Genomic DNA, 26,589 nt, shown 5'->3' on the forward strand with positions numbered 1-26,589 from the left:
TAATTGATTATTAAGTTTATAATATAAATTTATTTATTAATTTTAAATTTTTATTTATTATATTGATGAAAATTTTGTTAATAAATATGATTCATAAATATATATTATTGGTCAATAAATATTATGTGTAAATATCAATAAATTGAGTATATATATGTTAAAATTTATTCATTTAATTTAATTAGTTATTTAAATTTATTTATATGAATATTTGCTTATAAATATTTTATTTGTTTACTAATGACAAGTCCTACAATATTTTATTTATTTACAGTTCTACTCATTGCAGCCAAAATAATCATAAAAAAATCACACGAAAAACACTCACCAGTCACCTCCTCTTCTCCGCCTCTGATTGGCCGTTCTTATCCATCTTCGTGCGACCCTCAATAATGTGGCGTGGCGTCTCGAAGTCGGCTCCTTCTTGGGACCCTTCTCTCGGAAATAAACAAAAATCTGACTCTTCTTTTGGATCGTTCTTCGTCAGGTTTGCCGCCTTTGGTGTCAGGACAGATAGCTTTTCTTCGATAGCAAGTATGCTCCTCTCTCTCTCTCTCTATATCTCGGTGGATGGATGTTTCGTAGGGCGATCGTGAAGTAGAGTCACTTCGTTCTGGAACTCGTCCTGACGGAATGAAAACAGGTACCATTGCTTCCCCTTCTTGATCTTGTTTCGGTTGAATTTTTTGTGTGTGTATTTGATAAATTTAGACGCTAGGATCGGGCTGCGGTTTGAGTGATCGACCGTAATGGGGTTTATTTTGTTCGTGTTGCAAACTAATTCGTACCGATTGTTTTCAGAGTTTTGTTAATTACAGTTCCATTCTCAATGCTTGAGTCGAAGCGGATTTATTGTTTCTTATGTTTATTCGCGATTTGTAGAACATATTAGGTGAGAGGAAAAACTCTTTTTTTTTTTCCTTTTCCTGGAACGTCATATTAGGTTTAATTAGGGATTTTCAGTTTTGATGCAATAAAATTGGTTTCTATAACCGATTAATCGAATAGTGATATGGCTAACTATTTCACAACTAGTCTATGTAAATTAATTTTCAAGTGAATAAAAAATTAATATCTTAGATTGTTTGAGTTATGAACGGTTAGTCCAATTAAATCATTCATACACTAGTAAGGTCCAGTGATGCAAGTAGATCCATGCACCCATTAAAATTAATTAATCGAAAGCTAGTTAATTAAATTAAAAGAAATGTTTCTTAAAGAGACACATCCTAAAACTTATGTCCTTTCATCTATTAAAAGAAGGAACTTTGCTCTATTTTTCTCCGTAAAATTTGTGATTTTTTTTAAGTTCCTCTCTCTCTCTCTCTCTCTCTAAGAGGGTGGGAAACTTCTGTGGGGCTGGGTTGGTCACCCTAGGTTCGATATTACACAGCCTGGTTAATCATTTTTTTTTAAAATAGGATTAAGGCCGAAAACTTGTGAGAATTTGAAATTTAAAATACTCCTACTTTAATTCATAAGTGTTGATGAAACCAAGGATAGCGTCCTCGTCGGTGGAACCACGGACAGCGTCAGTAAAGGAGGCGGCGTTGGTGGCTTGTGGAGGAGGACGCACGAACTTGGGCTTTGCTAGTTTCTTAGGAACTGTCTCTGACAGTTGATGGAGGCCGTTCTCTGACTACTTGTGATGGGAAGGCGATGTCCAATAACTGGTAGTGGCGGTGATAGGGATGCGTGAGTAATGACGATAAAGATAGCAGTTTAAGAAATTCAATTTAACAATGAGCGTGTGGGTGAGGAAGCAGCGGAAGCATCGACACAATGAATAAAAAAAAGGGCACAGTGATGTTCACAGTGAGTTAAAAAGGAAGCATTGATGATTAAAAAGTTTAGAATTTTAATTAAAACCTTAGTTAATTAATTCAATCAATTCCTAACATAAATAAGATAATTTAAATAGACTTCCTCAAACCCTAATTAAATTATCCCATTAAAATATATATAAATTTATGTTAAATTTTAAAAATTATAAATAAATTATATTTATTTATTATATATATTATTGATTAATATCATTAATATTATTTTTATTAATTTGATTTAATTTATTTTTAAAGAGAATTTTAATTAACTATCAAACTGATTTAGTTTTCATTGATCAATTTGATTATCTTATCAAATATTAAATTAAATTGTAAGGATTTTGAGTAGGGTCGTAGAATCCTATGATCTGATTTTGACCGATCTGATTCTGATAATAAATCGATCTTGCGTAGAATCACGATCCTACAAACTATGTGTTGGTGCAATCGATCTCTGGTCAAGGTTGACCAAATTCGAGTTAACTCGAGTTGGATTTCGATATTTGAATAATATATTTGATGGTTGAGTGAGATGTAAGTAAAAAGGGAGATTGTTGTAGAGAGAGGTTGTGGATGCAATTGACCTCGGGTTAGGGTTGATCGAGATTGGTTGAGTTTCTATGTTGAGTAAGAAGTTCAAGTGGGTCACAATTGACCAGACACTTGGTTGTTGGAAGCCCAACGAGGAGTTGACAAATGGAGAAGTCTAAGCCCAACGAGGAGTTGACAAATGGAGAAGTCCAAGTGGGTCATAAACACTTGATAGTCGGAAGTTTAACAAAGAATTGGCAAGTGGAGAAGCCTAACGGAGAGTTGACAAGTGGAGAAGTCTAAGTGGGTCATGGAGGACAAACACTATGACATGAGGAGAGTGAAGCTCAATTGGATTATGGAGGATCATACAATTGGTATGTGTGGTAAAGTCTTAATAGGTCATGAGGACCGGATATTAGACATGAGAAGAGAAATCTAAATAGGTCAAGGAGGACCGGATGTTTGGCAACAGTGAAGTCGTCATTGATTGGATGCTAGGCATGAGATCGGAAGTCCAAACAGGTCAAGGAGGACAAGATGTTTGATAATGGTGAAGCTCGATAGGTTAAGGTTGATCAGATTCTTAACAAAGTGAGAATTCAGCCTTAACGACATTGAAATAGAGTTATTAGTCGATTAATTCATGAGTTGGTACTCGAGAAACGACTTTGACTCTGACTCGGGCGCATGACTCTAGAGTTGGTACTTGGGAATCAAACTCGAGTTGCTTGGGCGTGTGCAGGTGACTTGAGAGTCAGTACTCGGGAACCCACTCTGACTCGAGCTGCTCGGACGCGTGCATGTGACTTGGGAGTCAGTACTCGGACTAGAGCTGCTCAGGGGGCGTGGGGAACTGGGGAGTCGGGCTCGGGCACTCAGTAGTTGGCTACGATCTCTGCCATTTGGGAAGGCCGCAACCTCATGTACTTGGTAGTTGGCTCAGGCACTCGACAATAGGCCACGACCTTAGGTACTCGATAGTCGAGCTTGAGCACTCGACAATAGGACGGTAGGCCGTGGAGTAAGAGTTGGGGGTTTCGAATCATGTAAAAATGTTGTGTGTTGTGCTTGTTCTCTTTTGTGTTTGTTATTTGTATTTTCTGCTGTGTATTAACCCCTTTGTAGTTGAGCACAATGAACAACGGATACAATAAAAGCGAATCGCTATGAACCCCTCCTAGCTACGTCACTGGCCCACAATAGGTTGTTGTATTAATAAATCGTAAACGCCTAGGCGGTGTAATATCATCTTTAAAGAGAGAGGGTTCACTTGTCTTGTCCTTAAATTCTCTTATTCGGAGAGATAAATCAACTTGAAAGAGTGTGCTAATATATATAAAGGTGATTCAACAGCTGACATTATTAAGTTAGTGATCAATAATATTAAGTTAGTGATGATACTACCAGAAGGGATACTGAGTTGGTGTTCAACAATATTAAGTTAATGGGGATACTACTAGAAGGGGTATCTTTATCATCTGAGAATTTAAAGGGTACGAGATCTACCTCGCCATATTGATGCCCCACTAGGTCATGCCGCTGACTTGTCAATGAACTATTATTCAAACTAAATTTGTTGGACCAATCTCATTAACTAAGAGAAATTCAATCAACAATTTTAAAGATGATATTTTATGATTAGGGCGATTGAAGACCCACTCTTACGTGAGAAACATGAGAATTTCTCTAAAATTGCCTTCAAGTAGTGGTAGTGAAAAATGCTATTTTTCTTCATAAAAGTGTACCATATTGGGATCCAATAGATGCCCCCAATACATTTGAAGATGACCCTTAAACAACAGGAGGGCATATTACATGGAAAAAGAGAGATTTTCTATACAAGAAGCATATCGATTGAACGGCAAACTATATAATACGTATATTGTGACTATTACTAAAAGACTTTGTGCGGGTTCTTAGATGAAAAATACAAAATGGAGGATAGAGACTTGCGAAGTATCCGAAAAGAGATGCAACAAAAGACTTCCAATGGAAGCGTAGACCCACCTAACCAACATCCAAACTTTAGTCTGACTCAAGATGACCTGTATAGAGGATAGGATGTTTGCTTGCTGAGCCAAAAGGATGCATTGCACACCTTTTGCACTTAACTACTAAGGGATTAGGTCTCACACCTATATGCCTAATTTGTATGGGTCTCCTACTTGTATTGCTTCAACCATAACCAAAAGAATGCACACTTGGTTTTGGGTAGAATGGGTAATTGTGCAACATTGAATCTCACGCTTAAGAGGCAATGAATTCATTGTAGTTTACATGCCAAACATGCAATAAAATCCTTGTTGTGTCTCACATCGAATGGTGACTGAACACGACCTTGGCCTATGTGTACAAAGATTTTTCCTTGGCACAAACAGTTGTACAAATGTTAGTTTGAATCAGAATGAACATGAACAAAATAAATATACCACTTGTCTTTAGATTGTTATGGGGATTTGTCATTCAAGTACCATTTTGCATCTTAAGTTGTTTTTGTTGTTGCTATTTGTCCTTGTTTCTTGTAAAAATAGTTTAAAGTTTATGTTAACTAAATTCCACATGTGAATACTATTTCGGTTGATGTGAAAGGTAAAAGGCTTTTGCTATACATTTTCATTGTTCATAAGATGTCATCTGTAGGTTTCCCCCTTCGGTGAGATAGAGAGGGAGGAGAATGAGATACTTAAAAATTGTCAAATATATTAGTTTTGTATGTTGTTCTCTCGTATGATTTGCATAGTGCTTGAAACAATATAAGTTTTGATCATGGTTTAAAATCTTGTGTCGTACCGAGCGACACAGATGAAACTTATCGTTCCTCAACCGACACCACACGACCACATGAGGCCTTTTTTTTCCAATTTATTTTTTTATTTTTTTAGGCCGTTGAGTTTTTTTAATTTTAAAAAATTTTCCTTATTTTTTCAGCTGTTAACTTTTTAAATTATTTTAATAGTCAATTCCTTTCCCTCTTAATTTTTTTCCTTCCTCCCCATATTTTATTTAACTTTATTCCTTTCATCCTTATACACATGATTTTTATTATTATTTTTTTCAATAAGATTTTTTTTAAAGGATAAAATTTATTTAAATATAAATGATGATATAAGAGGGGGTAGAACCCAATGACATAGAAAGATCCATATAGTCGACCCCATCTAGTGGGATAAGGTTTCGTTGTTGTCGTCGTCTTTCCTCTTTAAATACACAAGAATTTTTTTTCGCTTCTTAAATTAATTAAAATAAATTCAATTTAATTTAAACTTACATGATCCTAATCATTATGTCTAGATTTTAGTTATCTAAATTAATTTTTACTCAATTTTAATTTTTAAAATATTAATTTAACCTAATAGTAAGTATTTATAATAATCAAATATTATAATAATATTTTTTAATTAATATATTTTATATTTTAAAAAGTACCGGAACTGTATTAGCACAATACGATACAATATCGAAACCGTATCATTCCAGTCATAAACTGAAACTCTGATACGGCTTGAAATTTTAAACCATGATTTTGATTTTCTATGTGAGCAAAGTTTGCATTTGTGTATGCTGTTATACAAGTTGTAAATTTGAAAGTGCTCTTGGATGAAATAAATCTTGCACGGAAATTTCATTGTTATATATGCATGTTGAAGCTTTTATAATGCATGTCATATCTATTTAAATTCTTGCAAAGCTACAATAATCTGATACACAGCTCTACTTATTGATTATTAACTGAAGTTGATTATTATATGAACAAGATCCTGATATTCTTCGGTGGGGTCTCCATCTCCTTAATGATCCATTGTTGAACTCCACATATTTTGTGACCACTCATCAAAACGGTGTGAAAGATTGTGTTGCACAATGTACCAATGAAGTTGGTTTGCAGGAAGAATGTGATTCTGTTGAAAATGATGAAGTAATTGCCCGTGCTCTTCAGGAAGAACTTTCACGAGTTGCTATTGTGGAAGCATCTGGATCTTTACATACAACTAAAGAGCAGTTGCAATCATCTGTGCTCAGTCAAAATTGGTTGGCTTTGTCTTCCCCTAGAGAGAGTAATTCAGGTATAATACTCTCTAGGAAGGCCTTACCTAGTTCCCAGTTCCACTTAGTTGTCTCCTACTACTTATTTGGTATTTTTCTATTGTAATTTTGTTATTATTTTATTAAATTAATGGTTATACACTATATAACATTGCACAGGGAGTGTTTCTCTTAACAGAGATTTAGGAAATATGGAGGCCTCTACGTCACTGCCAATGTCTGATGGAAATTTGAGTTGTGAAGGACCGGTCGAGATAGAATTTGCAGATGACTTCTCTGCTCTAGATGGTGAAGTATGCAGGAGACTGAATCACATGACTCCTGTACCTGTAAGTTCAGTTCATTTGTAGTTTAATCTGCTTTATTTGTGGCTGATTTCTGCCAGATTCAACAGCAAAATTTGAACATCTTGTGTCGTGGCACTAATATATCTCATCACATTGGAGGATGTTGGATGTATGATTTCTCTACCTGTCTTATATGCAGCACATTCCAAAAATTAATGGAGATATTCCTTCAGTTGATGAAGAAATTTCAGATCATCAAAGGCTTCTTGACCGGTATAGAGCTAATGGATATATGCCATTCATTGCCTCGTGAACTTGTTTCATTCAAGTAACCTTTACCATGTAGTCAACAAACACCTTAATAGAAAAATGTTCCATTAAGGCTCTTTGTTTCTTTCAAACTATCAGATGGCTTACATGAAATGTTTTGTGGATTTGACTATCCATCTCTTAGATGACCCATATTATGTAAATTGAGAATGCCAAAAGAGAAATACTCTGTTGGCTAGTTGACATGCTTTCTTTGTTTTAGATACTTACAAAGTGGGGCCAACTATCACGTTTAGTTTGATGGATTTCTCTGTAGAAAAGCATATGATAATGATTAATGAACTTTTGACTGATTAGTTCAAATTTTATTTCTGGAACAGTTGAAAGGCAGGTATAAAATGGAATATAGGATTTGAGCATCTTGCTTCCTTGTCAGTTGAGAACTTTCTGATGCCTAGAAATCTAGAGCATCAACACTGGGAAAATGTTCGTAATCAAATCACTATATCAACTATTGTATATGATGTCTACGGTCTACCATTTTGTATAGAAATAACTTAATCAGGTCTGTTATCAAATAGGTTGTACCAATTGTCCACGTGTTGAGAGAATTTCAATCAGGAAATTTATCTGGTAAATGTTACACAGCACCACGTTGGTTACAAAATGGAAAATATTGGCGTTATTATTACTATCATCAAATGCTTATTCTAATGACAACTATTTGGATATTATTTTTTGTAATTTGGAATGGCATTTTTTGTAAAAATCTTAAATATGTTACTTCTACCAGATCTAATCATTCAGTACCTGATTCATGTGATTTCAAATACTTGGATTGTCACAAACGAGATTCTTGAATGTTGTTCCATATTGTACGTGAAACATTCTTCTGTAGATTTATGATAGTAAATGTTTTTAACACTCCAGGTTAAAGTTGTATGATTTCGTTGAGCTAAAGGTTCAAGGTGATGGAAACTGTCAGGTTAGTTATACGAATGCCTTTCTTTCATTCTTTTGAACTTTTTATTGTATAATTTAGGTGTAACTACACCAATAACTAAGCCTTATCCCACTAGGTGGGGTCAGGTATATGGATCCCTTTTAGCCATTGAGTTCTATCTCCTACTATATTATCATCTATACTTAAATAAATTTTATATTGTCTTATTGTTGCTAACCAAATCTTTTTTGGTCCCTCTTCCTTGTTTGATGTGTGTTTGTCATAGTTTCACATCGCCTAACTAGAGCATTTATTGGTGGTCTAAGTTCATGTCCGTACCATCTTAAACGTGTCTCTCAGAGTTTTCCCTCAATAGATGCAACTTCGACTTTTTCTCTTTAATGTTCTCATTTTTTTTGTTCTATATCCACACATCCACCTTAATATCCTCATCTCTGCAACTTTCATCTTCTGCTCATGTGCTTGAGTCATAGTCCAACATTCAGCTCTATATAATATAACAAGTCTAACTGTCGTTTTGTAGACCTTTCCTTTAAGTTAGTTTTAGAGGTACTTTACGGTCACATAAAACACCTGACGTTCTCCTCTATTTCAACCATCCTGCTTGTATTCTATATAAAACATCTCTCTCAATCCCTTCATCGTTTTGCAAAAATAATCCTAAATATTTAAAGCTCTCAGTTTCGCACAACTCATCATCTCCTATCGTAACAATTATCTCATTAACTCTAATATCGCTAAACTTAAATTCTATATATTCTGTCTTTATTCGATTAAGCCTAAAACCTTTTCCTTCTAGTGTTTCCTGCCAAGATTCTAGTTTAGTATTTACTCCTTCACGTGTTTCATCTACCAAAACAATATCATCTGCAAACAACATGTACCACGGTATTATGTCTTGAATGTGTGTAATGAGTTCGTCCATAATTAGTATAAAAAGATAGGGACTTAGAGCTGATCCTTGATATAACCCTATCTTTATTGAAATACTTCAGTTACTCCGCCTAAAATCTTTACTCTGGACGTTGCGTCCTTATACATATTCTTAATTAGTTCAATATATGTTACGCTAACATTTTTTTTTTTTTTTGTTAGAATTCTCCATATAATTTTTTTTAGGACTCTATCATAAGTTTTTTCTAAGTCAATAAATACCATGTGTAGATTTTGTTTTTACTCCCGATTTTTTTCAATTAGTTGTCTAAGAAGATGTATAACTTCTATTGTCAACCTTTCAGGCATAAACCCAAATTGATTTTTTGGTCGCCGTGGTCTCTTTCCTTATCTTTTTTCTATTACTTTTTCCCAAAGTTTAATGGTATGACTCATTAGTTTAATACCATGATAGTTTGCATAATTTTGTACGCCTTTCTTATTCTTATATAAGGGAACTAGAGTACTTACCCTCCATTGATCGTGTACTTTTTTTTATTTTCAATATCATATTAAATAATTTTGTAAGCCATTAACTACAGTGTTTCCCTAGGTGTAACTAACTTGGCTAAAATCAGTATCTTTGATCCTTATTGTCCTTTTTTTCAAAATTAAATATAACTAATAATGGTTCTCAATGCTTGCTATAAGGCAGAGATTCTACCCACAAAATTTCTTACTAGATAAATGAAATGAGTTTTTGTGGTTGGCATTGAAGGTTCTAACTGATTTAAGTCTGAGATGAAGACAACCTATATTTTCTGCATGATTTTGTAAGATTCATCTATTTCATTTTCTACATCAATTCACTTGAGAGGGAGAAACTAAACAACAACCATGTATACAGTCTTTAGGTTTAAACAGTTATTAAAAAATATAGCCTATTATTTATAACCATGCCATATTTTATTAATAAAAATGTTGCCTATTATTCCTAACACTTTCTCCCTTGAGTTAGAGCATATATATATATATATATATATATGTCCAACTTGTCACATGAAAAGGGTGCCAATTTGTTTTGTGTTTTGTTAATTGGGTATCCAATCATGCCATTTGTGCCAATAAAAACTATATGAGATAACATGAAAATAAATACAAAAAAGTTATAATACATGATTAACCAAATTCTAGAGAACTTAGTTATAATACATAAACATTCTTAAGATTTTTTAAAATGAAGTATCTTCATAAACGGTTCAATTTTGTGTCAACTCATTTATATATTTGCGTTGTGTCGTGTCACTTTTGGGTATTATCTATGTTAATCTTGTTTTGGATGGGTTGGGCTAGCTTGTATTATAATGTTATGATTGAAATAGCCAGATATTTATAAAGTTCCTAAATAGAGAAAGAAAACTTTAGATGAAGATGACACAAATGCAGTGTAGTACAATGGTTGAGAAGTTTGATGATGTAGCATGAGATTTATATTTAAAAGAGGTGACAACTAGACTGAAGTTGATGATTGTCTTCAAAAGAAGTCAGTGACAATGGTTGAAGAAGGAAAAAGATGAGATATTGTTTGTGCTGGGCATAGTTTTAAATCTGGCACCATGCCAAGTGAAAGGATCGAAACATATTATTTTGGTAAATTATCGAAACTCGATATTACTCGCAATGTCTCTTTTCTTTGCTTTATCTCTTTTCTCCTTCAACTTTCAATCTATCATCGACACGAGTGTTAGCATGATACTGGAACAATATCTTCATGGCCAAAGAACAAAATTATGGCATAGCTTGAGATTTTGAACCTTGGCGTTGAGTGATATCGAGTTTTAGTGATTTACCAAATGACACATTTTGACTGTTTCGCTTAGCACGGTATGAAATTTTAGACCATGGTGCCACCAAGAACTTTTTCTTAAAATAAAGTAATGCTCAAGCTCAATATATTCAGTTCTTGTATGTCTAGTTTGCAATCTTCATAAAACTCTGGTTGTCTCTAAAAATTGCAATTGATTTATATATAGGAATATGTAGCTCTTCAGCACATTCTTGGGTAGCAAGTGCAATAACTTAGTACTCTACCACATTAGTTAATAAAGACACTAAATTTTGTTTCTTGCTACCCTAAAAGACACTTGTATCACCTAATGTACATCTTCTATCATCCAAATTTTCACATCCAATTCTCCACGTACATTTTGATCATCCAAATTTCCAACAAAGTCTCAATATCTGTGAAACCAAAGGAACTATTGGCATTATTTTTAAAAGAATAAGCCAAAGTTTGAAGTTGAGTTTATATATTTCAAAATCTTCTTTGTAGTGTAAAAGTGAGGCTCTTGAGGAGATTGCGTAAGTCTATTGAGCATATCTAGTTGAAAAGGAAATATCTAACCTTGTTATAGTCAAATATAAAAGACTTCCAATGATAAGGTTTAAGATTTGGCAAAAATAATCCTTTTTCACACCTTGACTTTACATTTGCATCAAAATATAGTATCTTTTGCTTTGATTGAATCTAAATCGCTCAACTTACTTTTTGGAATAGCCTTGTTGTGTGTAAAAATTCCATTGTCCATATTCATCACTTCTAAACTAAGAAAATGATGCAACTCCCCTAATTTCTTATGTCTTATCTTATAGCAAGCTCATCTTAAAGTTGTTTAACTTTCACTTTATCATTTCCCGTTATTATCATGTCATCTACATATATGAGAATAATTATATGCAAATTTTCTTGTTTTTTAACAAATAAACTAGCTATAAAATTTTAAGTATTATGAAATTTTTCCATAACATGTGTGTGGAGCTTGCTTGAACTCATAAAGTGCTTTTTTACTTTTGCAAATATAATCAAGATGCAAGTCTTGCTTCATGTAGATATCTTTTTCAAGCTCTTCATACAAGATGACATTTTTTCACATCAAGTTGCCGTAGTTTCCAATAATAAAAGGCTTCCAAAGCTATCACCATACTTACTAAAATCATCTCAACCATAGGGCTAAAAGTGTCTTCATAATGTCATCCATTTTTCTTGAGTAAAAAACCATCAAGCAACCAACCTTGCTTTATATATATATATATATATATATATGTTCTCATCAACTTTTCTTTTTGATTTTGTACACCCATTTGCAAGAAATAGGTTGTACATTTTGGGGCTTAGGAATAAGGCTTCAAGTTTGATTTTTCTTATGAGTATTTATTTCAGCTTCTATAGCAAGCTCTCATTCTTTATTTTCTTTTGCTTCATCAAATGCAAAGGTTCTTCATCATTAATTGGACTTGCAAAAAGGAACAAGAATAGGTGCTAATGAATTTTTCTTCTCTATAATGAGTTGGCTTGATAATGGTATGGGATTGAACCATCATCATCAAGAATAGGTGATTTTTCTTCTCTATTAATTACATATGATGCATATTCCATACCTCGAGCCTATAAAACTTTTGAAGATTCTTAGCATATAACCAGCTCAAGTAAATAATCTTTTGTTTTGTTACACTATTTTGTTGTGGTAGCTCAGCGCAAATTAGTCCTCTTTTAATGTCATGTCGATGACACAAAGATAAAAATTGTTCATTCCTTCAGTTCTTAGTTGCTTAATTCTGGAATAAGCTCTCTCTCAATCATTTCTTTGAATTCCACAAGTCTGCTGAAAACTTCTAACATATGCTTCAAAAAATATATCCCTGTGAATCTATTATAGTCAACAATAAAAAATATTTATAGATATCCATAAAAGGAGTTGTAGTTGGTCCCATTAAATCATCATGAATAAGCTCTAAGTTCCGATGGGGCTTGACACCATAAAGTTGATTTGTCAAAAGGAAATCGACGAACCTTTTCAAATTGACATCCTTCACACACTCCTCCTTCACAAAATTTAGTTAAGCTTGACAACTCTTTTATTAGATTTAGTTTCAGCATAGTTTTTAAATTTTCCATGCTAAGATGTCCCAACCTAGCATGCAATGTATGTGCACTTTTTTTGCTATTTGTCTTCTTAATATATGAACTAGAAGAAGATAAAACAAATAAATCTAACTCTCTTACTAGTATGAATGACATCTATCTTGAGCTCCTTGATGTTCCAAAGAAACTTCACATTTTATGGGCCAAAAAGAAAAAAAAAATTCCAGCATTTACAGCGTTTGCATTGAAACTTTTTTTTTATTCCTCGAACATGAAATACACTAGTAATTGTAATAAGATTTTCTTGCTTTTGGTTGATGATAAGAGTATCTTCATCACACGATGAACTGAATTATCCACTGTTACAATGACATTGACATTGTATTATCCATTGTTATAATGGCATCACAACCATTGTATTCATGAAAGTTGAAATTTTTTGATTGATCTCTAGCAGTGTTGTTAGAGGCGCGAGGCATGCCTGAGACGCGCGCATCTTGAACATGAGGTTGATTACTAAACTACTGACATACTCATATAATATGTGATAACTATTAATATTCCATACACACAAATATCAAACCACTAGCCATAAACCACATAATATGACAAGCAAAACAATACCATGATAAAATTAGTAAAAGTTTCAAACTTTCTAATCTAAACTAACAAAGTTCATCAAAACAAGCGTAATAAGTCAAATTAATCATCAAGATCAAGATCTTCCTCATTGTATTCTTCTTCTTCTTCTTCTTCTTTATCTTCATCTTCTTCAAATTTAATTTATTCTTCTTCTTCTTCTTCTTCTTCTTCATCTCTAAGTCTTAGAGATGAGTGTCTCATAGAGGAAGATGTATTTCCCTTCTCTATTTGTTTAGGCCTAGCATGTGAACTAGAGGCCATGGATGCAATGTTTTTCTCTAGTACAATATTCAGACTCTTCAACTCCATTAGCCCTAACAATGACATCCCATGTCAAGTCATCACCTTCAAAAACCAACTCATTTTCTTCATTATCACTTTCTCCATCTATTCTACCCATTAACCATTCATTACTGTCATCAATATCTGTTAAAGAGATGGGGTCAATCTTATCACGTGCATCATATCGAAGTTTTAAGGCACGACTGTATTTCACAAATACCAAATCATTTAAACGCTGTTGAGGTAGCCTATTCTTTTTTTTTGCTGTGAATCTACAAAATGTCAAAAATCACAATAAGTATAATAAAATAGCAAAGAATATTTTCTACTTATAAAGGTGACATAATAATAGTATTATACATTTATATTTATTACATACCTGTTCAAATACACTCCAATTGCACTCACAGCCGGAAGCACTACAAAGTGAGACTAAGCACTTTAATAGCAAACTTTTGCAATTCTAGGGTATTTGCTCCGTAGCATTCCCACCATTCTGCTGGTGATAATGCTCTTCTATGTCTAATTGTCATATTCCTCCCAAATAGTCCTTCTGCCTTTCGATATATAGAGAGCTGGGTAGTGATTTTATCTTTGCTCAGTAGCACTTGAAACCAATCTCTCCATAGTTTCAAACAAACCATTCACCACTTCTCCACAGATATTTGAATCTGTGTATGAATAAAAAAATTCTGGATTCAAATAATGTCTTGCAGCATGCAGAGGCCGATGAAGTTAGCATTCCCATCTCTTATCAATGGTCTCAAACACTCTTTGTATTTCTCTTCTTTCTCCTTAAAGGCCTTCATAATTATTTCTTTTGCCCTATCCATAGCCTCCTAAATATAACCCATTGCAGATTTTTTTTCACCATCAACCAGTCTCAGAACACAGACTAAAGGGCCATATATCTTTAAAATATGCACAACACTGTTCCAAAATCTAAGTGTCATGATGATTTTAGCTACCTTCTTGCTCGCCGATTCTTTTGCCCATTTATTCTCTGTCCAATCCTTTGAAATGAACATTTTCCTTAAATTTTGCTTCTGTAGGTGCATCCTTTCAAGAGTGAGAAAAGTAGTAGCAAATCTTGTGACACCCGTCTGACGAAGCTCTTTTTGTCTTGTGAATTGCCTCAACATATTTACCATGCCTGGGCAAACATAAATGTAAACATTCATACTCATTGCCTTCTTCAATGTTGTTTTAAAATTAGGAAATTTCGCAATATCTTCTAAGATCAAGTCGACATCAACACAAGGAGTCCAATATAGGTGTGACCTTTTTGCTTCTAATAATTTTCCTACAAAAGAAGTTAGAAAACTAGATAAGTTTAACATAAATAAGAAAAAAACATATTGATAAGAAAGAATTAAATAGATTTTTACCAGCAAGCACATTGTTACTTGCACTATCCGTAACAACTTGAACAACATTTGCTTCTCCTACACGCTCGACAAATTGATTAAGCAACTGAAATATTTTCTCTCCAATCTTTGCATAATCAGAAGCATCAACCGATTCGATAAAAACTGAACCTTTAGGAGAATTCACTAAAAAATTAATCAATGTCTTCTATCTTTTGTCTGTCCACCCATCTGCCATCAAATTACAACCATACTTGGCCCATTCTGTTTCACACGACTTAATGTAATCATTGGTCACACTATCAACAGTATTTTTTAGAAAAGGAACCCGCACCTCATGATAACTAGGTCCTTTTAGACCTACACCATATTGGCCAACCAAGTCTAATATCCTTTTAAAGCTTAAATATTTAACGACATTAAAAGGAATTGCTGCATCATACATCCACTCAGTTATAGCCATACAAGTTTTTTCTCTCAATTCTTTCTTGTATGCTTCATTTATCGTAGTTCGCCTCTCTACCCTTTCTACTTTCAATATTTTTTTGCACATTAGGAGCAAAATACGTATCCATTGGACCTATTTGTCTTGATTTTTTTTTGCATATTCACTGATTTAGAATTTGTACTTGTACTTATAGGTGGCACAACTTTAGCTCCAATATCATTCATATCAATATCATCACCAAGAGGGTCTACATCCTCAAAGTCCAATATCGCAAGTTTAGAAATATTACTTTTCTCTGCCTTTTCTCCATGAAATTTTTTATTTCTTCACGTACATGAGGCGGACATTTTTTACAAGTCGTGGTAATTCGAAACCCCCCAACAAGATGTTGTTTTGCACGATAGATATCCTTTTTTATAACTTTTTGACAAAAGTTATAAATCAAATAATTTTTTTTATTCGAATTAACTCTTTGAAAATAATTCCATGCCAGATCTTTTGATATATATGTTGGAGTATCACTACTACCTTCCATGATAATTGAATAAGAAAATAGTCTGAAAAATTAAAAACAAAATAAAATTAACACTGTACCAGCAATAGAAAAATACTGTACCAGGCCACCAGCAATAAAAAACATGACAAAAACAAAAAGAAAAAAAGGAAAAAGAAAAAAATAGGAAAAACAGGACAAAAAAAAAGAAAAATCGGACTGCAGCAAGAACACTAAACACGAACCAACAAATTATGCTTCTGATTGAAAAATCTTTAGCTCGCAAAATATGCTTCTATAAGTGAAAATAAAGAAACATTACTTTCCATTATAAATGGTAAACTAGACAGGATGGATTAGTAAATCAATTTCTACATAGAGAAAATTTTCAGTTGCAAAGCCTAGACAATGTGAAAACAAAGAAACATTACTTTCCAGTATGAGCAAGTAATAACTAAGTAAAATAGACAAAATTTTCATACCTCTCGCTTATCAACAGATGCTCTTTCTGTGATCTCGTTTAGTTTATTATCACATCTACTATTATAAAAAACCAAAATGCAAAAAGAACAAAAAGAATGATTTGAATATTGAACAAATTTTGGTCATATATGAGTATGACAAACTAAGTAAAAAGAAAATGGATTATGTTCCTTAGCAAACTTGATATCATGATCAATGGAAATGCGAAGGTAGACAATGTATTTGCAAGTTGCATCATATTTAGACTGTACCACTGTACAACAATAGAAAAATAGGAAAAAACAAAAAGAAAAACAGAAAAAAAAAGCAAAACTGGACAGCAGCAACAAGGCACTGAACACACACGAACCAGCAAAAATAGAAAAACAGCAAAAAAAAATGTAAAACCGGACAGAAGATATGTTGAGTGCATCCATTTATTAAGCAATGAAGTGGATATATGTTGACTTAAAGCTTTTAATTATATTTGCCTTATACGAGCTTCATAAATTGCTTCGAAAAATTTATAAACATATGTTCTTGATCCTTAAAGAATACTTTGATATAGAAAGATCACCTTGTGTAGTTAAATTTGTAGCCGAGCTTAATTTTTTTTTTTTTTGTTAAATAACCTTATAAGAGTTTGCCAAATTTCGTTGAGTTGATTTCCACCACATAATATTGTCTAACAAGCCATGGTAGACCATTCTCTTTAAAATGAATTCAACCTTTCCATTTGGCTATTTTCATTTCTTGAAAGCATTAGCATTTACTAGTATATTTATAAAAGCATTAGTGATTCCTCCATTAACAAAATCTCATTAATCTTCACCAACAAGATAAGATTCCATGAAAGTCCTCCACACTTTGTAGTTGGACTAAGTCAATAACTTCATACCAAGTCCACTAACACACCTAGGCTCGACTTAAGGCGTAGGCCTTCTATGCCTAGGGCCCCAATAAAATTAGAGTCCATTAGTTTTAACATTTGAGCCATCAATTTAAATTTTGCCATCGAATATAAATTAATGACGTTAAAAACATGTCCACATTAATAAATGTCTTGCTTTGTATTTTTGTGTGTGCCAATTCTCAATTAAACACCTTTTACTTATCCCTTAATAAATGTCATGCTATAATTCGTTGCTTAATTGATTTATTTATTATTATTGTTAATTTTTCTTTCCACCTTATTTTGAAATTAGGCAACAAAAACCGATTTAATTTTCCTTTTCAATATCTCTCAAAACCCTAGCTATTGGTGATCACGTAACTTTTCTCTCTCTCATTAGTGTTCCGCGCTATTTTCCTTCCTCATCAGTGATTACGTACGTTTCTCCTTCCTCATCAGTTAAAAGGTCTTGTTTCTTTTTTTAATGATTATAGAGAAAATTAATTTATATCTACTGTGATTTTTGTCAAAGAGATTGCAAATGAAATAAATATAAAACCAAAATTTTGTGAAAAAACTGTAATTAGAAGAAACAAACGATTTGATGAGAATAAAATAAATAAGGTAAAACTTTCATTTGAAAATCTTTTAAAATTAATTACTTTAATTATATTATTTATCATGTTATTTTTTCACTTCAAAGTATGTTTGAACAATTAAAAATATAATATTTTTAATTTTTTATATGACATAGAAAAGTTAAAATTGCTTGATAATGTATTTTTAAAATAAAATATTTAAATCTTGAAAACTTTTTAACATATGATATGTTATCTGATATGATGTAGATTTATTTTTAGAATTAAAAGTTTTAAAAGAAATAATAAATCTAGAATAAAAAACAACACTTGAAATATTTACCCTTGTAAAAAAATTAAATTTCTTTTCCCAATGTATGGATAGCGTATAGAATATTATTATTAGTGTAATTTTTTTTTAAAATTAAAATTAATAAAGTTTTATTTACGTTCAATAATGTCTCAAGAAAGATTAAATAATTTAGTAATTTTATCATTTAAAAATTATTTATTATTAAAACTTGAATAGAAAAAATTAATTAATAATTTTGCATATAAAAAAATCTAGAAAACTAAATTTAATATATATATATATATTTTAAAAAATTAACATTTTAATTATTTTACTTTTTTAAAAAATAATTTTAAACCCGTCGGTCCCAAGTTCGAATGAAAAAGGATGATTTTTTTTAAAAATATTAAAGTCCTTGTTTATTTATTTTTTTGCCTAGGGCCTCAAGGACCCTTGAGACGACCATGAACACACCCACTTGAATCCATTTCTGAGGCACTGGTTGAATCCTCCACTAAGGGACCTTGTTACAAATATACCAAAACCCATGACTGATACCTTGTAAAAATATCATTACCAGAATATAGAGCATAAAAAAACATTAAAGGAAGACAACCAAATAAGAAAATAATCATTTCAAAAATAAAAACAAGAGAAAGAGGAATGTCTTTGAGAACTTGATTACTTAGGATACCAATGCTTAGAGAACATTCCCTTATATATACAACTCAAAGGAACTATGTAGACCCTTATTTGATTACATTGGAAAACACCTAGTGAGGTAGTCAACCATTGAAACATGAGACTATGAAAAGAGTAAAAAGGTAAATCCTAATGTAATTCCAAGAAGTCAATTTGGATTTCCAACAAGATATAGTTCCCAAAAAATATGTAGCTCCAAGAAGTCAACTTCCAAAAAGATCTAATTTCTAAAAGTTCAATTTTAATTTCCAATAACAACTCTCTCTAGGTAAGCATACTTCGTCCCTGGATACTAGAGTTTCGAAAGAGGTTTTCATATTTGTATAATGCATCAGAACATGTATTTTCAGTTCTTGGGTTTTGCCACAGTTTTTGGCATCTCTCTGTTTTGAAGAATAAAGGATATCTCTTGAGTCTGTTTGTTTGCTTATTGTTTGTACAAATTTATCCTTCAAAATGTTGCAATGCTTTTGACAGTGAAAGCTGAAAGAGTCCCCTATTATTTAGAGAATTGATGATCTTCCTTTTATCGTCTTTCCAGTTTCGGGCACTATCTGATCAATTTTATCGTACACCTGAGCACCATAAGTTTGTGAGAGATCAAGTTGTTGATCAGGTTTGGTCAATACATCCAATACAGTGGTTGATTAAGTTTCTCATTTTATCTTCCACTTATGATCTTTTTTTTTTGCTTTGTCAATGGATTTGATACTTCTTTTGTGGAACGCAGCTGAAGTCTCATCGTGAGGTGTATGAGGGTTATGTACCCATGCCATTTGATGAATACCTTAGGAAGATGTGCAAGTACATTTTCTTTTTTGAACTACATTTCATATATGCACGATGAATGCTGCTGTATGGTAGCTACTAGCTACAACATTTATGTTTTGTTTAATGTTTTTTCTTTTTGATGTGGATGAACAGAAGTGGAGAATGGGGAGACCATGTGACGTTACAAGCAGCTGCTGATTCAGTATGTCTATTACTCTTTTGTCATGAAATGTAGGCACGTTGCACTTCTTGCAGAAAATAATGAATCCATATAAGAATTTTATTACATCACACTGAACAGACAATTTGGCCACTTGAATTTGTATTCTCAAATCTTGAGGTTTCTGAGATATCAGGATGAATCTGATTTCGGAAACTTTGCAATACTCTAATGAGGCATCCTTGCAATAATTATTTTTGTTAGAACTTATAAAATGTAAAGCAATGAATATTAAAGTCAGAACTATAGTTTAAGGAATGTAAGGCAAGAGTGTACTATTTTAGATTATACATGACATATGCATTCCAAGGCAAAAGTTTACTTCTTGGTCTTTAGGAAGTTTTTCCCGTCATTTTCTCCTTGTTTCTTCCTGTCACATCTCACAGCAAGAAATTTCATTATCTGGTGCAGTATGGTGTTAAAATATTCATTCTGACTTCCTTCAAGGACACCTGCTACATTGAGATACTTCCTAGTGTTGAGAAATCTAAACGGGGTAAGACTGCTTGCTGACCAATGCCTTTTTCCCCCCCTCTTAACTACGGCCATCGATCTCAACAGTCATATTTATTCGCAGTTATATGTTTGAGCTTTTGGGCCGAAGTGCACTACAACTCAATCTATCCAGAAGGAGGTTGGTCATCTATTATGTTCTTGAGCATTTGTTGTAGTTGATAGCACATTTGTTAGTGGAGTAGTGTCTTCTCATTTTGGGAGGAGTGAAAATGAATTCATGCATCTCCCAAGCCATTCAATCATCTGATTTGCTCTGGTGTGGCTATGCATCTTATGTATTGCTTTTCAATATGGCTTGATATGTTTTCTATGTTTTATGTATTTGATAAGCAGAGTTTCCTGCCATGGAATGTAAGAAGAAGAAAAGGTGGTGGCGCTATGGTATTTGAGATCTCTATCGTGTTCGGGTTGCATGATGGCCAGCGATACGAGGAAGAAGGAAGCATTGTAGGCATGTATACATCACTGCTTGTCCATACTGTACACAATTTTCATTGCATCATTTGTAAAGAAAAGTAAAACGATAAAAAAGGTAAATAACTTCATTCTTGTGCAGCTCATCATAATTATAAATCCGTTTCTCATAAATTTTTTTGTGTTCGTAATATTAATGGTTCAGAAAACTGTGTTGAGCTGTCTCACGCTCGCTGCTGCTATTTCTAATGCACTCGGGCCAGCTTCATTCAGTCTCACTGGACTGTTAATCAATTAATGGATAAAAATTAAAATAATTTGTTTCCCTAATATATCAAAAAGTATTCCATTCAAAATGTTATATTATAAATATATTTTTAAACTCACCATATCAAATCAGATGGACCATTCCAACCAATTTACCATGCACCCTAATATATGCGACGGTGAGTGATGCACTTATGTGGCTCTCTCCCCGTCCTCTATTCAAAATTTGTGATTCTGTTTTTAATCTCTCGACTTTTCTAACTCTTGCTCCTTTCTTAGCCAGTCTTTTGTCACTGTCACTCCTGTCGATAAGTAAAGTAAAGAAGAGACAAGCTAAGCACAACTTATAGTTATATGCTTGTTCTCGAGTTGGCTGGAAGTTCCCCAAATTATCACTGTAAACAAAGTCGACGCTACATGTTACTTAGCACCCCTCTCCATTTTCGGTTTTTAATCTCTCAGCTTTCCCAAATCTCACTCCCGCACCTTCCTTTGCCGCTGTCTTCCGTCGCTCTCGCTCTTGTTGGCAAGCAAAGCAAAGGAGGGGCAATCTAAGCACAACTTACAACTGCATGTTTGTTCTTGAGCTTGTTGGAAGCTCCCTAAATCACTATCGCAAACAAAGCTGATGCTACACGTTGCTTATCAACCCTCTTCATTCTCGATCGTAAGCCTTTCCACTCCATTGTTTATTTTTTAGTGATGTACAATATTTTTTATTAGGATTTATGCTACAACATACAAAGCCTAGTTGCTATAACGTGTAGCAGATACTTGGACATCTAGCTGCTACACATTATAGTAGTTACTTGGACAATAAACTACTACAACATGTAGCAGCTACTTGGATAGTTAGCTGCTTTAATGTGTAGCAACTAATTATCCATGTAGCAGCTACAACGTGTAGCAACTAATTATCCATGTAGCAGCTACAACGTGTAGCAGCTACAACGCATAGCAGCTACTTGAGCAGTTAGCTACTATAACGTGCAGTAGCTTCTTGGACAGTTAGCTACCACAACATACAAGCCCTAGCTGCTACAGTGTGCAGCAGCTACTTGGATAGATAGATACTACATGTTGTTATAGCTAACTGTCTAAATAGCTGCTACACATTGTATTAGCTACTTGGTCAGTCCAAAAAATCTTTTTTTACAATGAAGTATAATCTTTTTTTGATAATTTTTAAAGTTTTTAGTTTTAAAATTTGCAGAAAACTTGCCAAACATCATTTCTCACATTTCATAACCAATGGTAAGTCATTTCATTTTAAGTTTTAATTCTCTCTAATCCTAATATATTGTTTATAAGTGATTCTAAATGATCTATTTAATATAGGAAAAAATATATGTTGTCTTTATTGAGCGTCAGCCGGGTGGCACTTGGATAAAAGAATCTACACAAGTTAATCATTTTAAGTACGATATACACAAGTCCTTTGAGAGTAAAGAGGAGACAAAAAAGAGCTTTTTAAGCTTACAATGTACAATTTTAAAATATTAATAATCTTTTTTGATAAAATTTAATTTGTTAGTTATATAATTTGTAGGAAACTTGCCAATTTAAGTTGTTTCAATTTCTTACAATTGATTTGATGGTAAGTCGTTTCAATTTAAGTTATAATTTTCTTTCATTTGAATATATTATTAGAATTTATGCTACAATATACAAACCTTAGCTGCTACAACGTGTAGCAGTTACTTGGACAGTTAGCTGCTACAACGTGTAATAGCTATTTGGACAGTTCAAACAACCTTTTCTTACCATTTTTTGTTTATATAATTTACAGGAAACTTGTCAAAAATCATTTTCCACAATTCATTCGATGGCAATGATATGAACCCGCAAGTATACGGGTGTCGTCAAGTAATAAAAAGATCGATCCTATATGGACTAGATATAAGTACTAGAATCTAAGCACAGCGAACTAGCTAAACTATTGAAAGATTTAAGATTACAAACACAAATATAAAGGGAAGTAAGTAGGAGAAAGAGAGAAAGAGAAAGAGTATTGAGGAACTTGGTTTGGGAAGTGTTATAGGGGTTCAGTTTCATTGTGATGCTAATCAATATATCATGGATCACCTATCACTCATCCTCTATTCTTATGCACTTATAGGAAGTTAGATTCATTACCAGCTCTTCCCTGAGGAGGTCAAGCTGAAATGCTATCTTAATCTATATCCTATGCTACTAAATCGAAGTGATTCCTATGAAGTCCGATAACGAGATACCCCTGTTACTAGGACCTCTCGGTCATACAAAACAAAAATACACTAACACTCAATAACATAGAGATAGAAATAACAATTACGTCCAATTCTCTACTTTCTTGTGGAGAATTTTTTTTCCTTTCAAGGCAATGTCCCAGATGTTCAGAAATGAAATACTCTTGTTACTATAGCCCCTCGGTCATATGATCTAGAGTATTTCCTCTACGAAATTAGTAATTCTACACAAACATTTAAGCAAACATTGAAATTAAGTTCAAGAACATTACACACACATAAGATCAAGTAGATACAAGACATAACAATGTCATTTAGATAGGAAATTGGTAAATTCATGAGTTTTACATCAATTCAAATCACAATTACTCCCTTAATCGTAGAATAAGAGATCTACTCCATAACTAGGAGGAGAGAATCCAAATACATAAAGGTTTAAGCCAAAATCACCCAAAAACTCGAGAAGATAAATGGAAGAAGGCTTATCCTATATGAAGAGTGGTCTTCGGGTCCAATCCGAGCTTTTGGAGTGATGGAGAAGCTGAATTTGGCTTCGGATTGTCCAAGAAAGTGCTTAAGAAGTCCATATCTCGCCCAAGTTGGATCTCCAGAACCTTCCTCCTTTGAAAAAGGGTAAGAACTCCCCTAAAATAGAGTTGGGCACGGGTCTGGCACGACTGTGTGGAATCTACATGGCTGGAGCTTGCCTTGGCTCTAGTCTTGTGGCACGACCGTGTGCTGTTTCGGCTCTAGAAATTGACATGGCCGTGTGGATTTCACATGGTCGTGTGGTTGCTTGCTCTGCTTTGTGGCATGGCCATGTGGGTTCTCATTATCATAGCCTTCTCCTCCTGTGGGTATGTGGCACGGCCGTGTGGATTCCACACGGCTGGGCCCTTTTTCTTCATTTGCTCTCCAAGTCATCTATCAACGTTATTTTTGCTCCAAAAGCGCGTCCTATCAATAAAAAAATATACAAAGAGCATATCACTGATAAAGAAGAGTAATTATACTGAAAATATAATAAGAAGTGTAAAAGTGCATAGATCAAGCACAAATAAAGTACATGAATGTGCGTCAAAACATGCATAAAGTGTATATAATCTATGCACATCGCATCCCTAGACTTAAACATTTGCTTGTCCTCAAGCAAAATATCGTAATCTAAATTCATGTGCTCCTATATTTATCATAATCCCTAGTGCACTTGCCTAACTCTATCAACTAGTTTCATTTGTGAGCATGATTGTGGAGTAACCTAAGTATGGCCTAAGCATAAGTTCTTGTGCACAATGCAATAAGTAACTCAAGCTTTTTAAGTTTCAATCTTTATCCTAGTCAAGTCGTCATCCAATTGAATTTCTTATGTTCCCGGTGATAGATACTTACCTGCCACACACTTGGCTCATATTTCTTAGATTACACAAGGTCTCAAAGGACTACTTGGAATCAAGAGAAACATAATATTTATTTTCCCAGTAACTTAACTCAGTTTCAAAGGGGTAAATTATTAGTTTTCACTCACGATAACTATTTTTTATCCCTTATTTAAATGATTTTTTTGTGCTTTATAAGGTGAAGCACTAATCATATATGCAAATATAATGTAAATGTAGGGATTTTAATTTTTTCAAATGAGTTGCCATGATCCTAGGTCATCTAGTAACCAAAATGTAATCTAAGAAATCACTATGGGAACCTAAGTACTAAATAATTTAGATGAATTATGACTATTCCAAAGTTATTTACTACTCAAGCTTAAGTGAAGTGAAGGTAAGATCCTTAAGTTTAGGTCAAAACTCAAGTTTATCTCTTTACAATACTTAGCTTACTTCATGCTACTACAGATACAGAAAAGAGATCCACTAAACATATTAGCACTATCTCCACAACAACATGAATGAAGAAATCAACATGCTAACTACTTTGCTATTGGACAAGTCAGCAGTAATGTGAGGATTGATGTTCTCGACATGCACAAAATAACAAGCAAGAAAACTAAAAAACTAATCATGAAAACAAGCAAAAATGCACAATAAAATTGAAGATGAAAGCAAACAGAAATGTTGAAAATGTAAAGAAAAGAAATGAATAGAAAGGAAATTAAACTATATACACCCCCCCCCCACCCTTAAAATTTATTTTCAGCGTCCCGATGAAATTAATATGGTGGTGGTTGGGAGGGGGGACCTCGTCCTTGTCGGTCGGAAGGGAAACTAGGCATACCAGGAGCTGACCAATGTACTCATGGTAGTGGTAAAGGGTATCCACATGATGTCTAGTGATATCCATGACATCCATAAACTCTCTTATCCTCCCTGGTCATGTCGTAATCCTGAAAAAATTAGGCCACCTGACCTTGAAAATTTCTCTGAAACTAAAAATGATCCCATACCTCCTGAAACTTACTGCCAGACAATTTGACATGACCCTCCAACATTTGTCGTTAGGAGTCTTGCTTCTCATGAAGTGATTCCAAAGAGGCACAAAAATCTTAGAAATCAAATCTAGAGGGACCCGTACCATAGGCAAAAGAGTGCCTAGTAGATTCTGGATGTCTAGACGGCTACGGATGTCTAGATATAAGAGTTTCAAGGATTTCCAAAGGGCGAGGAGGAACCTCGGGGGCTATATTAGTAATAACCTACTTGGTGGGGTTACAAACTGTAGTGCGCTCGCTGTAAGGTAGAGGTAATAGAAATCCATTTCCTCATAAAAGTAAAGTCATTATCATCTTCATGGCAATACAAGTATCGATATCGATCTTGTAGTTATCATGAATCACCTCTAAATTACTAAGTTCGTAACCCAAATCTACAGCTATTTGGATGATCAACCCGCCAAAAACTATTGATCCCGACATTGGTTTCCTAAATTTCTCAAGGGTTTGTAGATAATAGAAACTAGTATTAAAGTCAACTTTATTAAACATTGACCAAAAAGAGTGAAGTTTCACTTTTCTAACTACCCCATCCCTCTCCCCTCTACCAAAGATGATTTTGCTCATTACACGGTAGAGATGTCTAAATACGAGATTTTACATATGGGAAGCCTTAGCTCTAGAGGGCTCATAAGAATCATTTAACCCAATAATAAAAGTCCAAAAACTATTCCAACTAAAACTCGAATCAAATCCGTGAGATCCACTTGTAGGTAGGTCAAAACAATTATTGAAATCACTAAATGCCCACTGAAAATCTTGGTTCATCAATCTAAAAGTGATTTTACCAATATAATCCTCATCAGAAGTGAACTGTGTTAGTGCAGGAAGCATCCGACGATTGAACCTATGTTTTGA

General features: G+C 33.5%; 1 protein-coding gene across 1 annotated transcript; it reads left to right on the forward strand.

Moving 5' to 3' along the window:
- Positions 1-422: 422 nt before the first annotated feature.
- On the forward strand, positions 423-20,955 carry LOC121974815 (OVARIAN TUMOR DOMAIN-containing deubiquitinating enzyme 12-like). The gene is made up of 11 exons (XM_042526066.1): positions 423-643; positions 6,113-6,421; positions 6,561-6,730; positions 6,888-6,961; positions 7,889-7,943; positions 19,417-19,491; positions 19,606-19,679; positions 19,800-19,848; positions 20,278-20,362; positions 20,444-20,500; positions 20,716-20,955. Exons 1-11 carry the CDS (start codon positions 634-636, stop codon positions 20,769-20,771), a joined length of 1,014 nt encoding a protein of 337 aa, XP_042382000.1. The 5' UTR covers positions 423-633; the 3' UTR covers positions 20,772-20,955.
- Positions 20,956-26,589: the final 5,634 nt, after the last annotated feature.

Source organism: Zingiber officinale, chromosome 4B (assembly GCF_018446385.1).
Source record: "Zingiber officinale cultivar Zhangliang chromosome 4B, Zo_v1.1, whole genome shotgun sequence".
Lineage (NCBI taxonomy): Eukaryota > Viridiplantae > Streptophyta > Magnoliopsida > Zingiberales > Zingiberaceae > Zingiber > Zingiber officinale.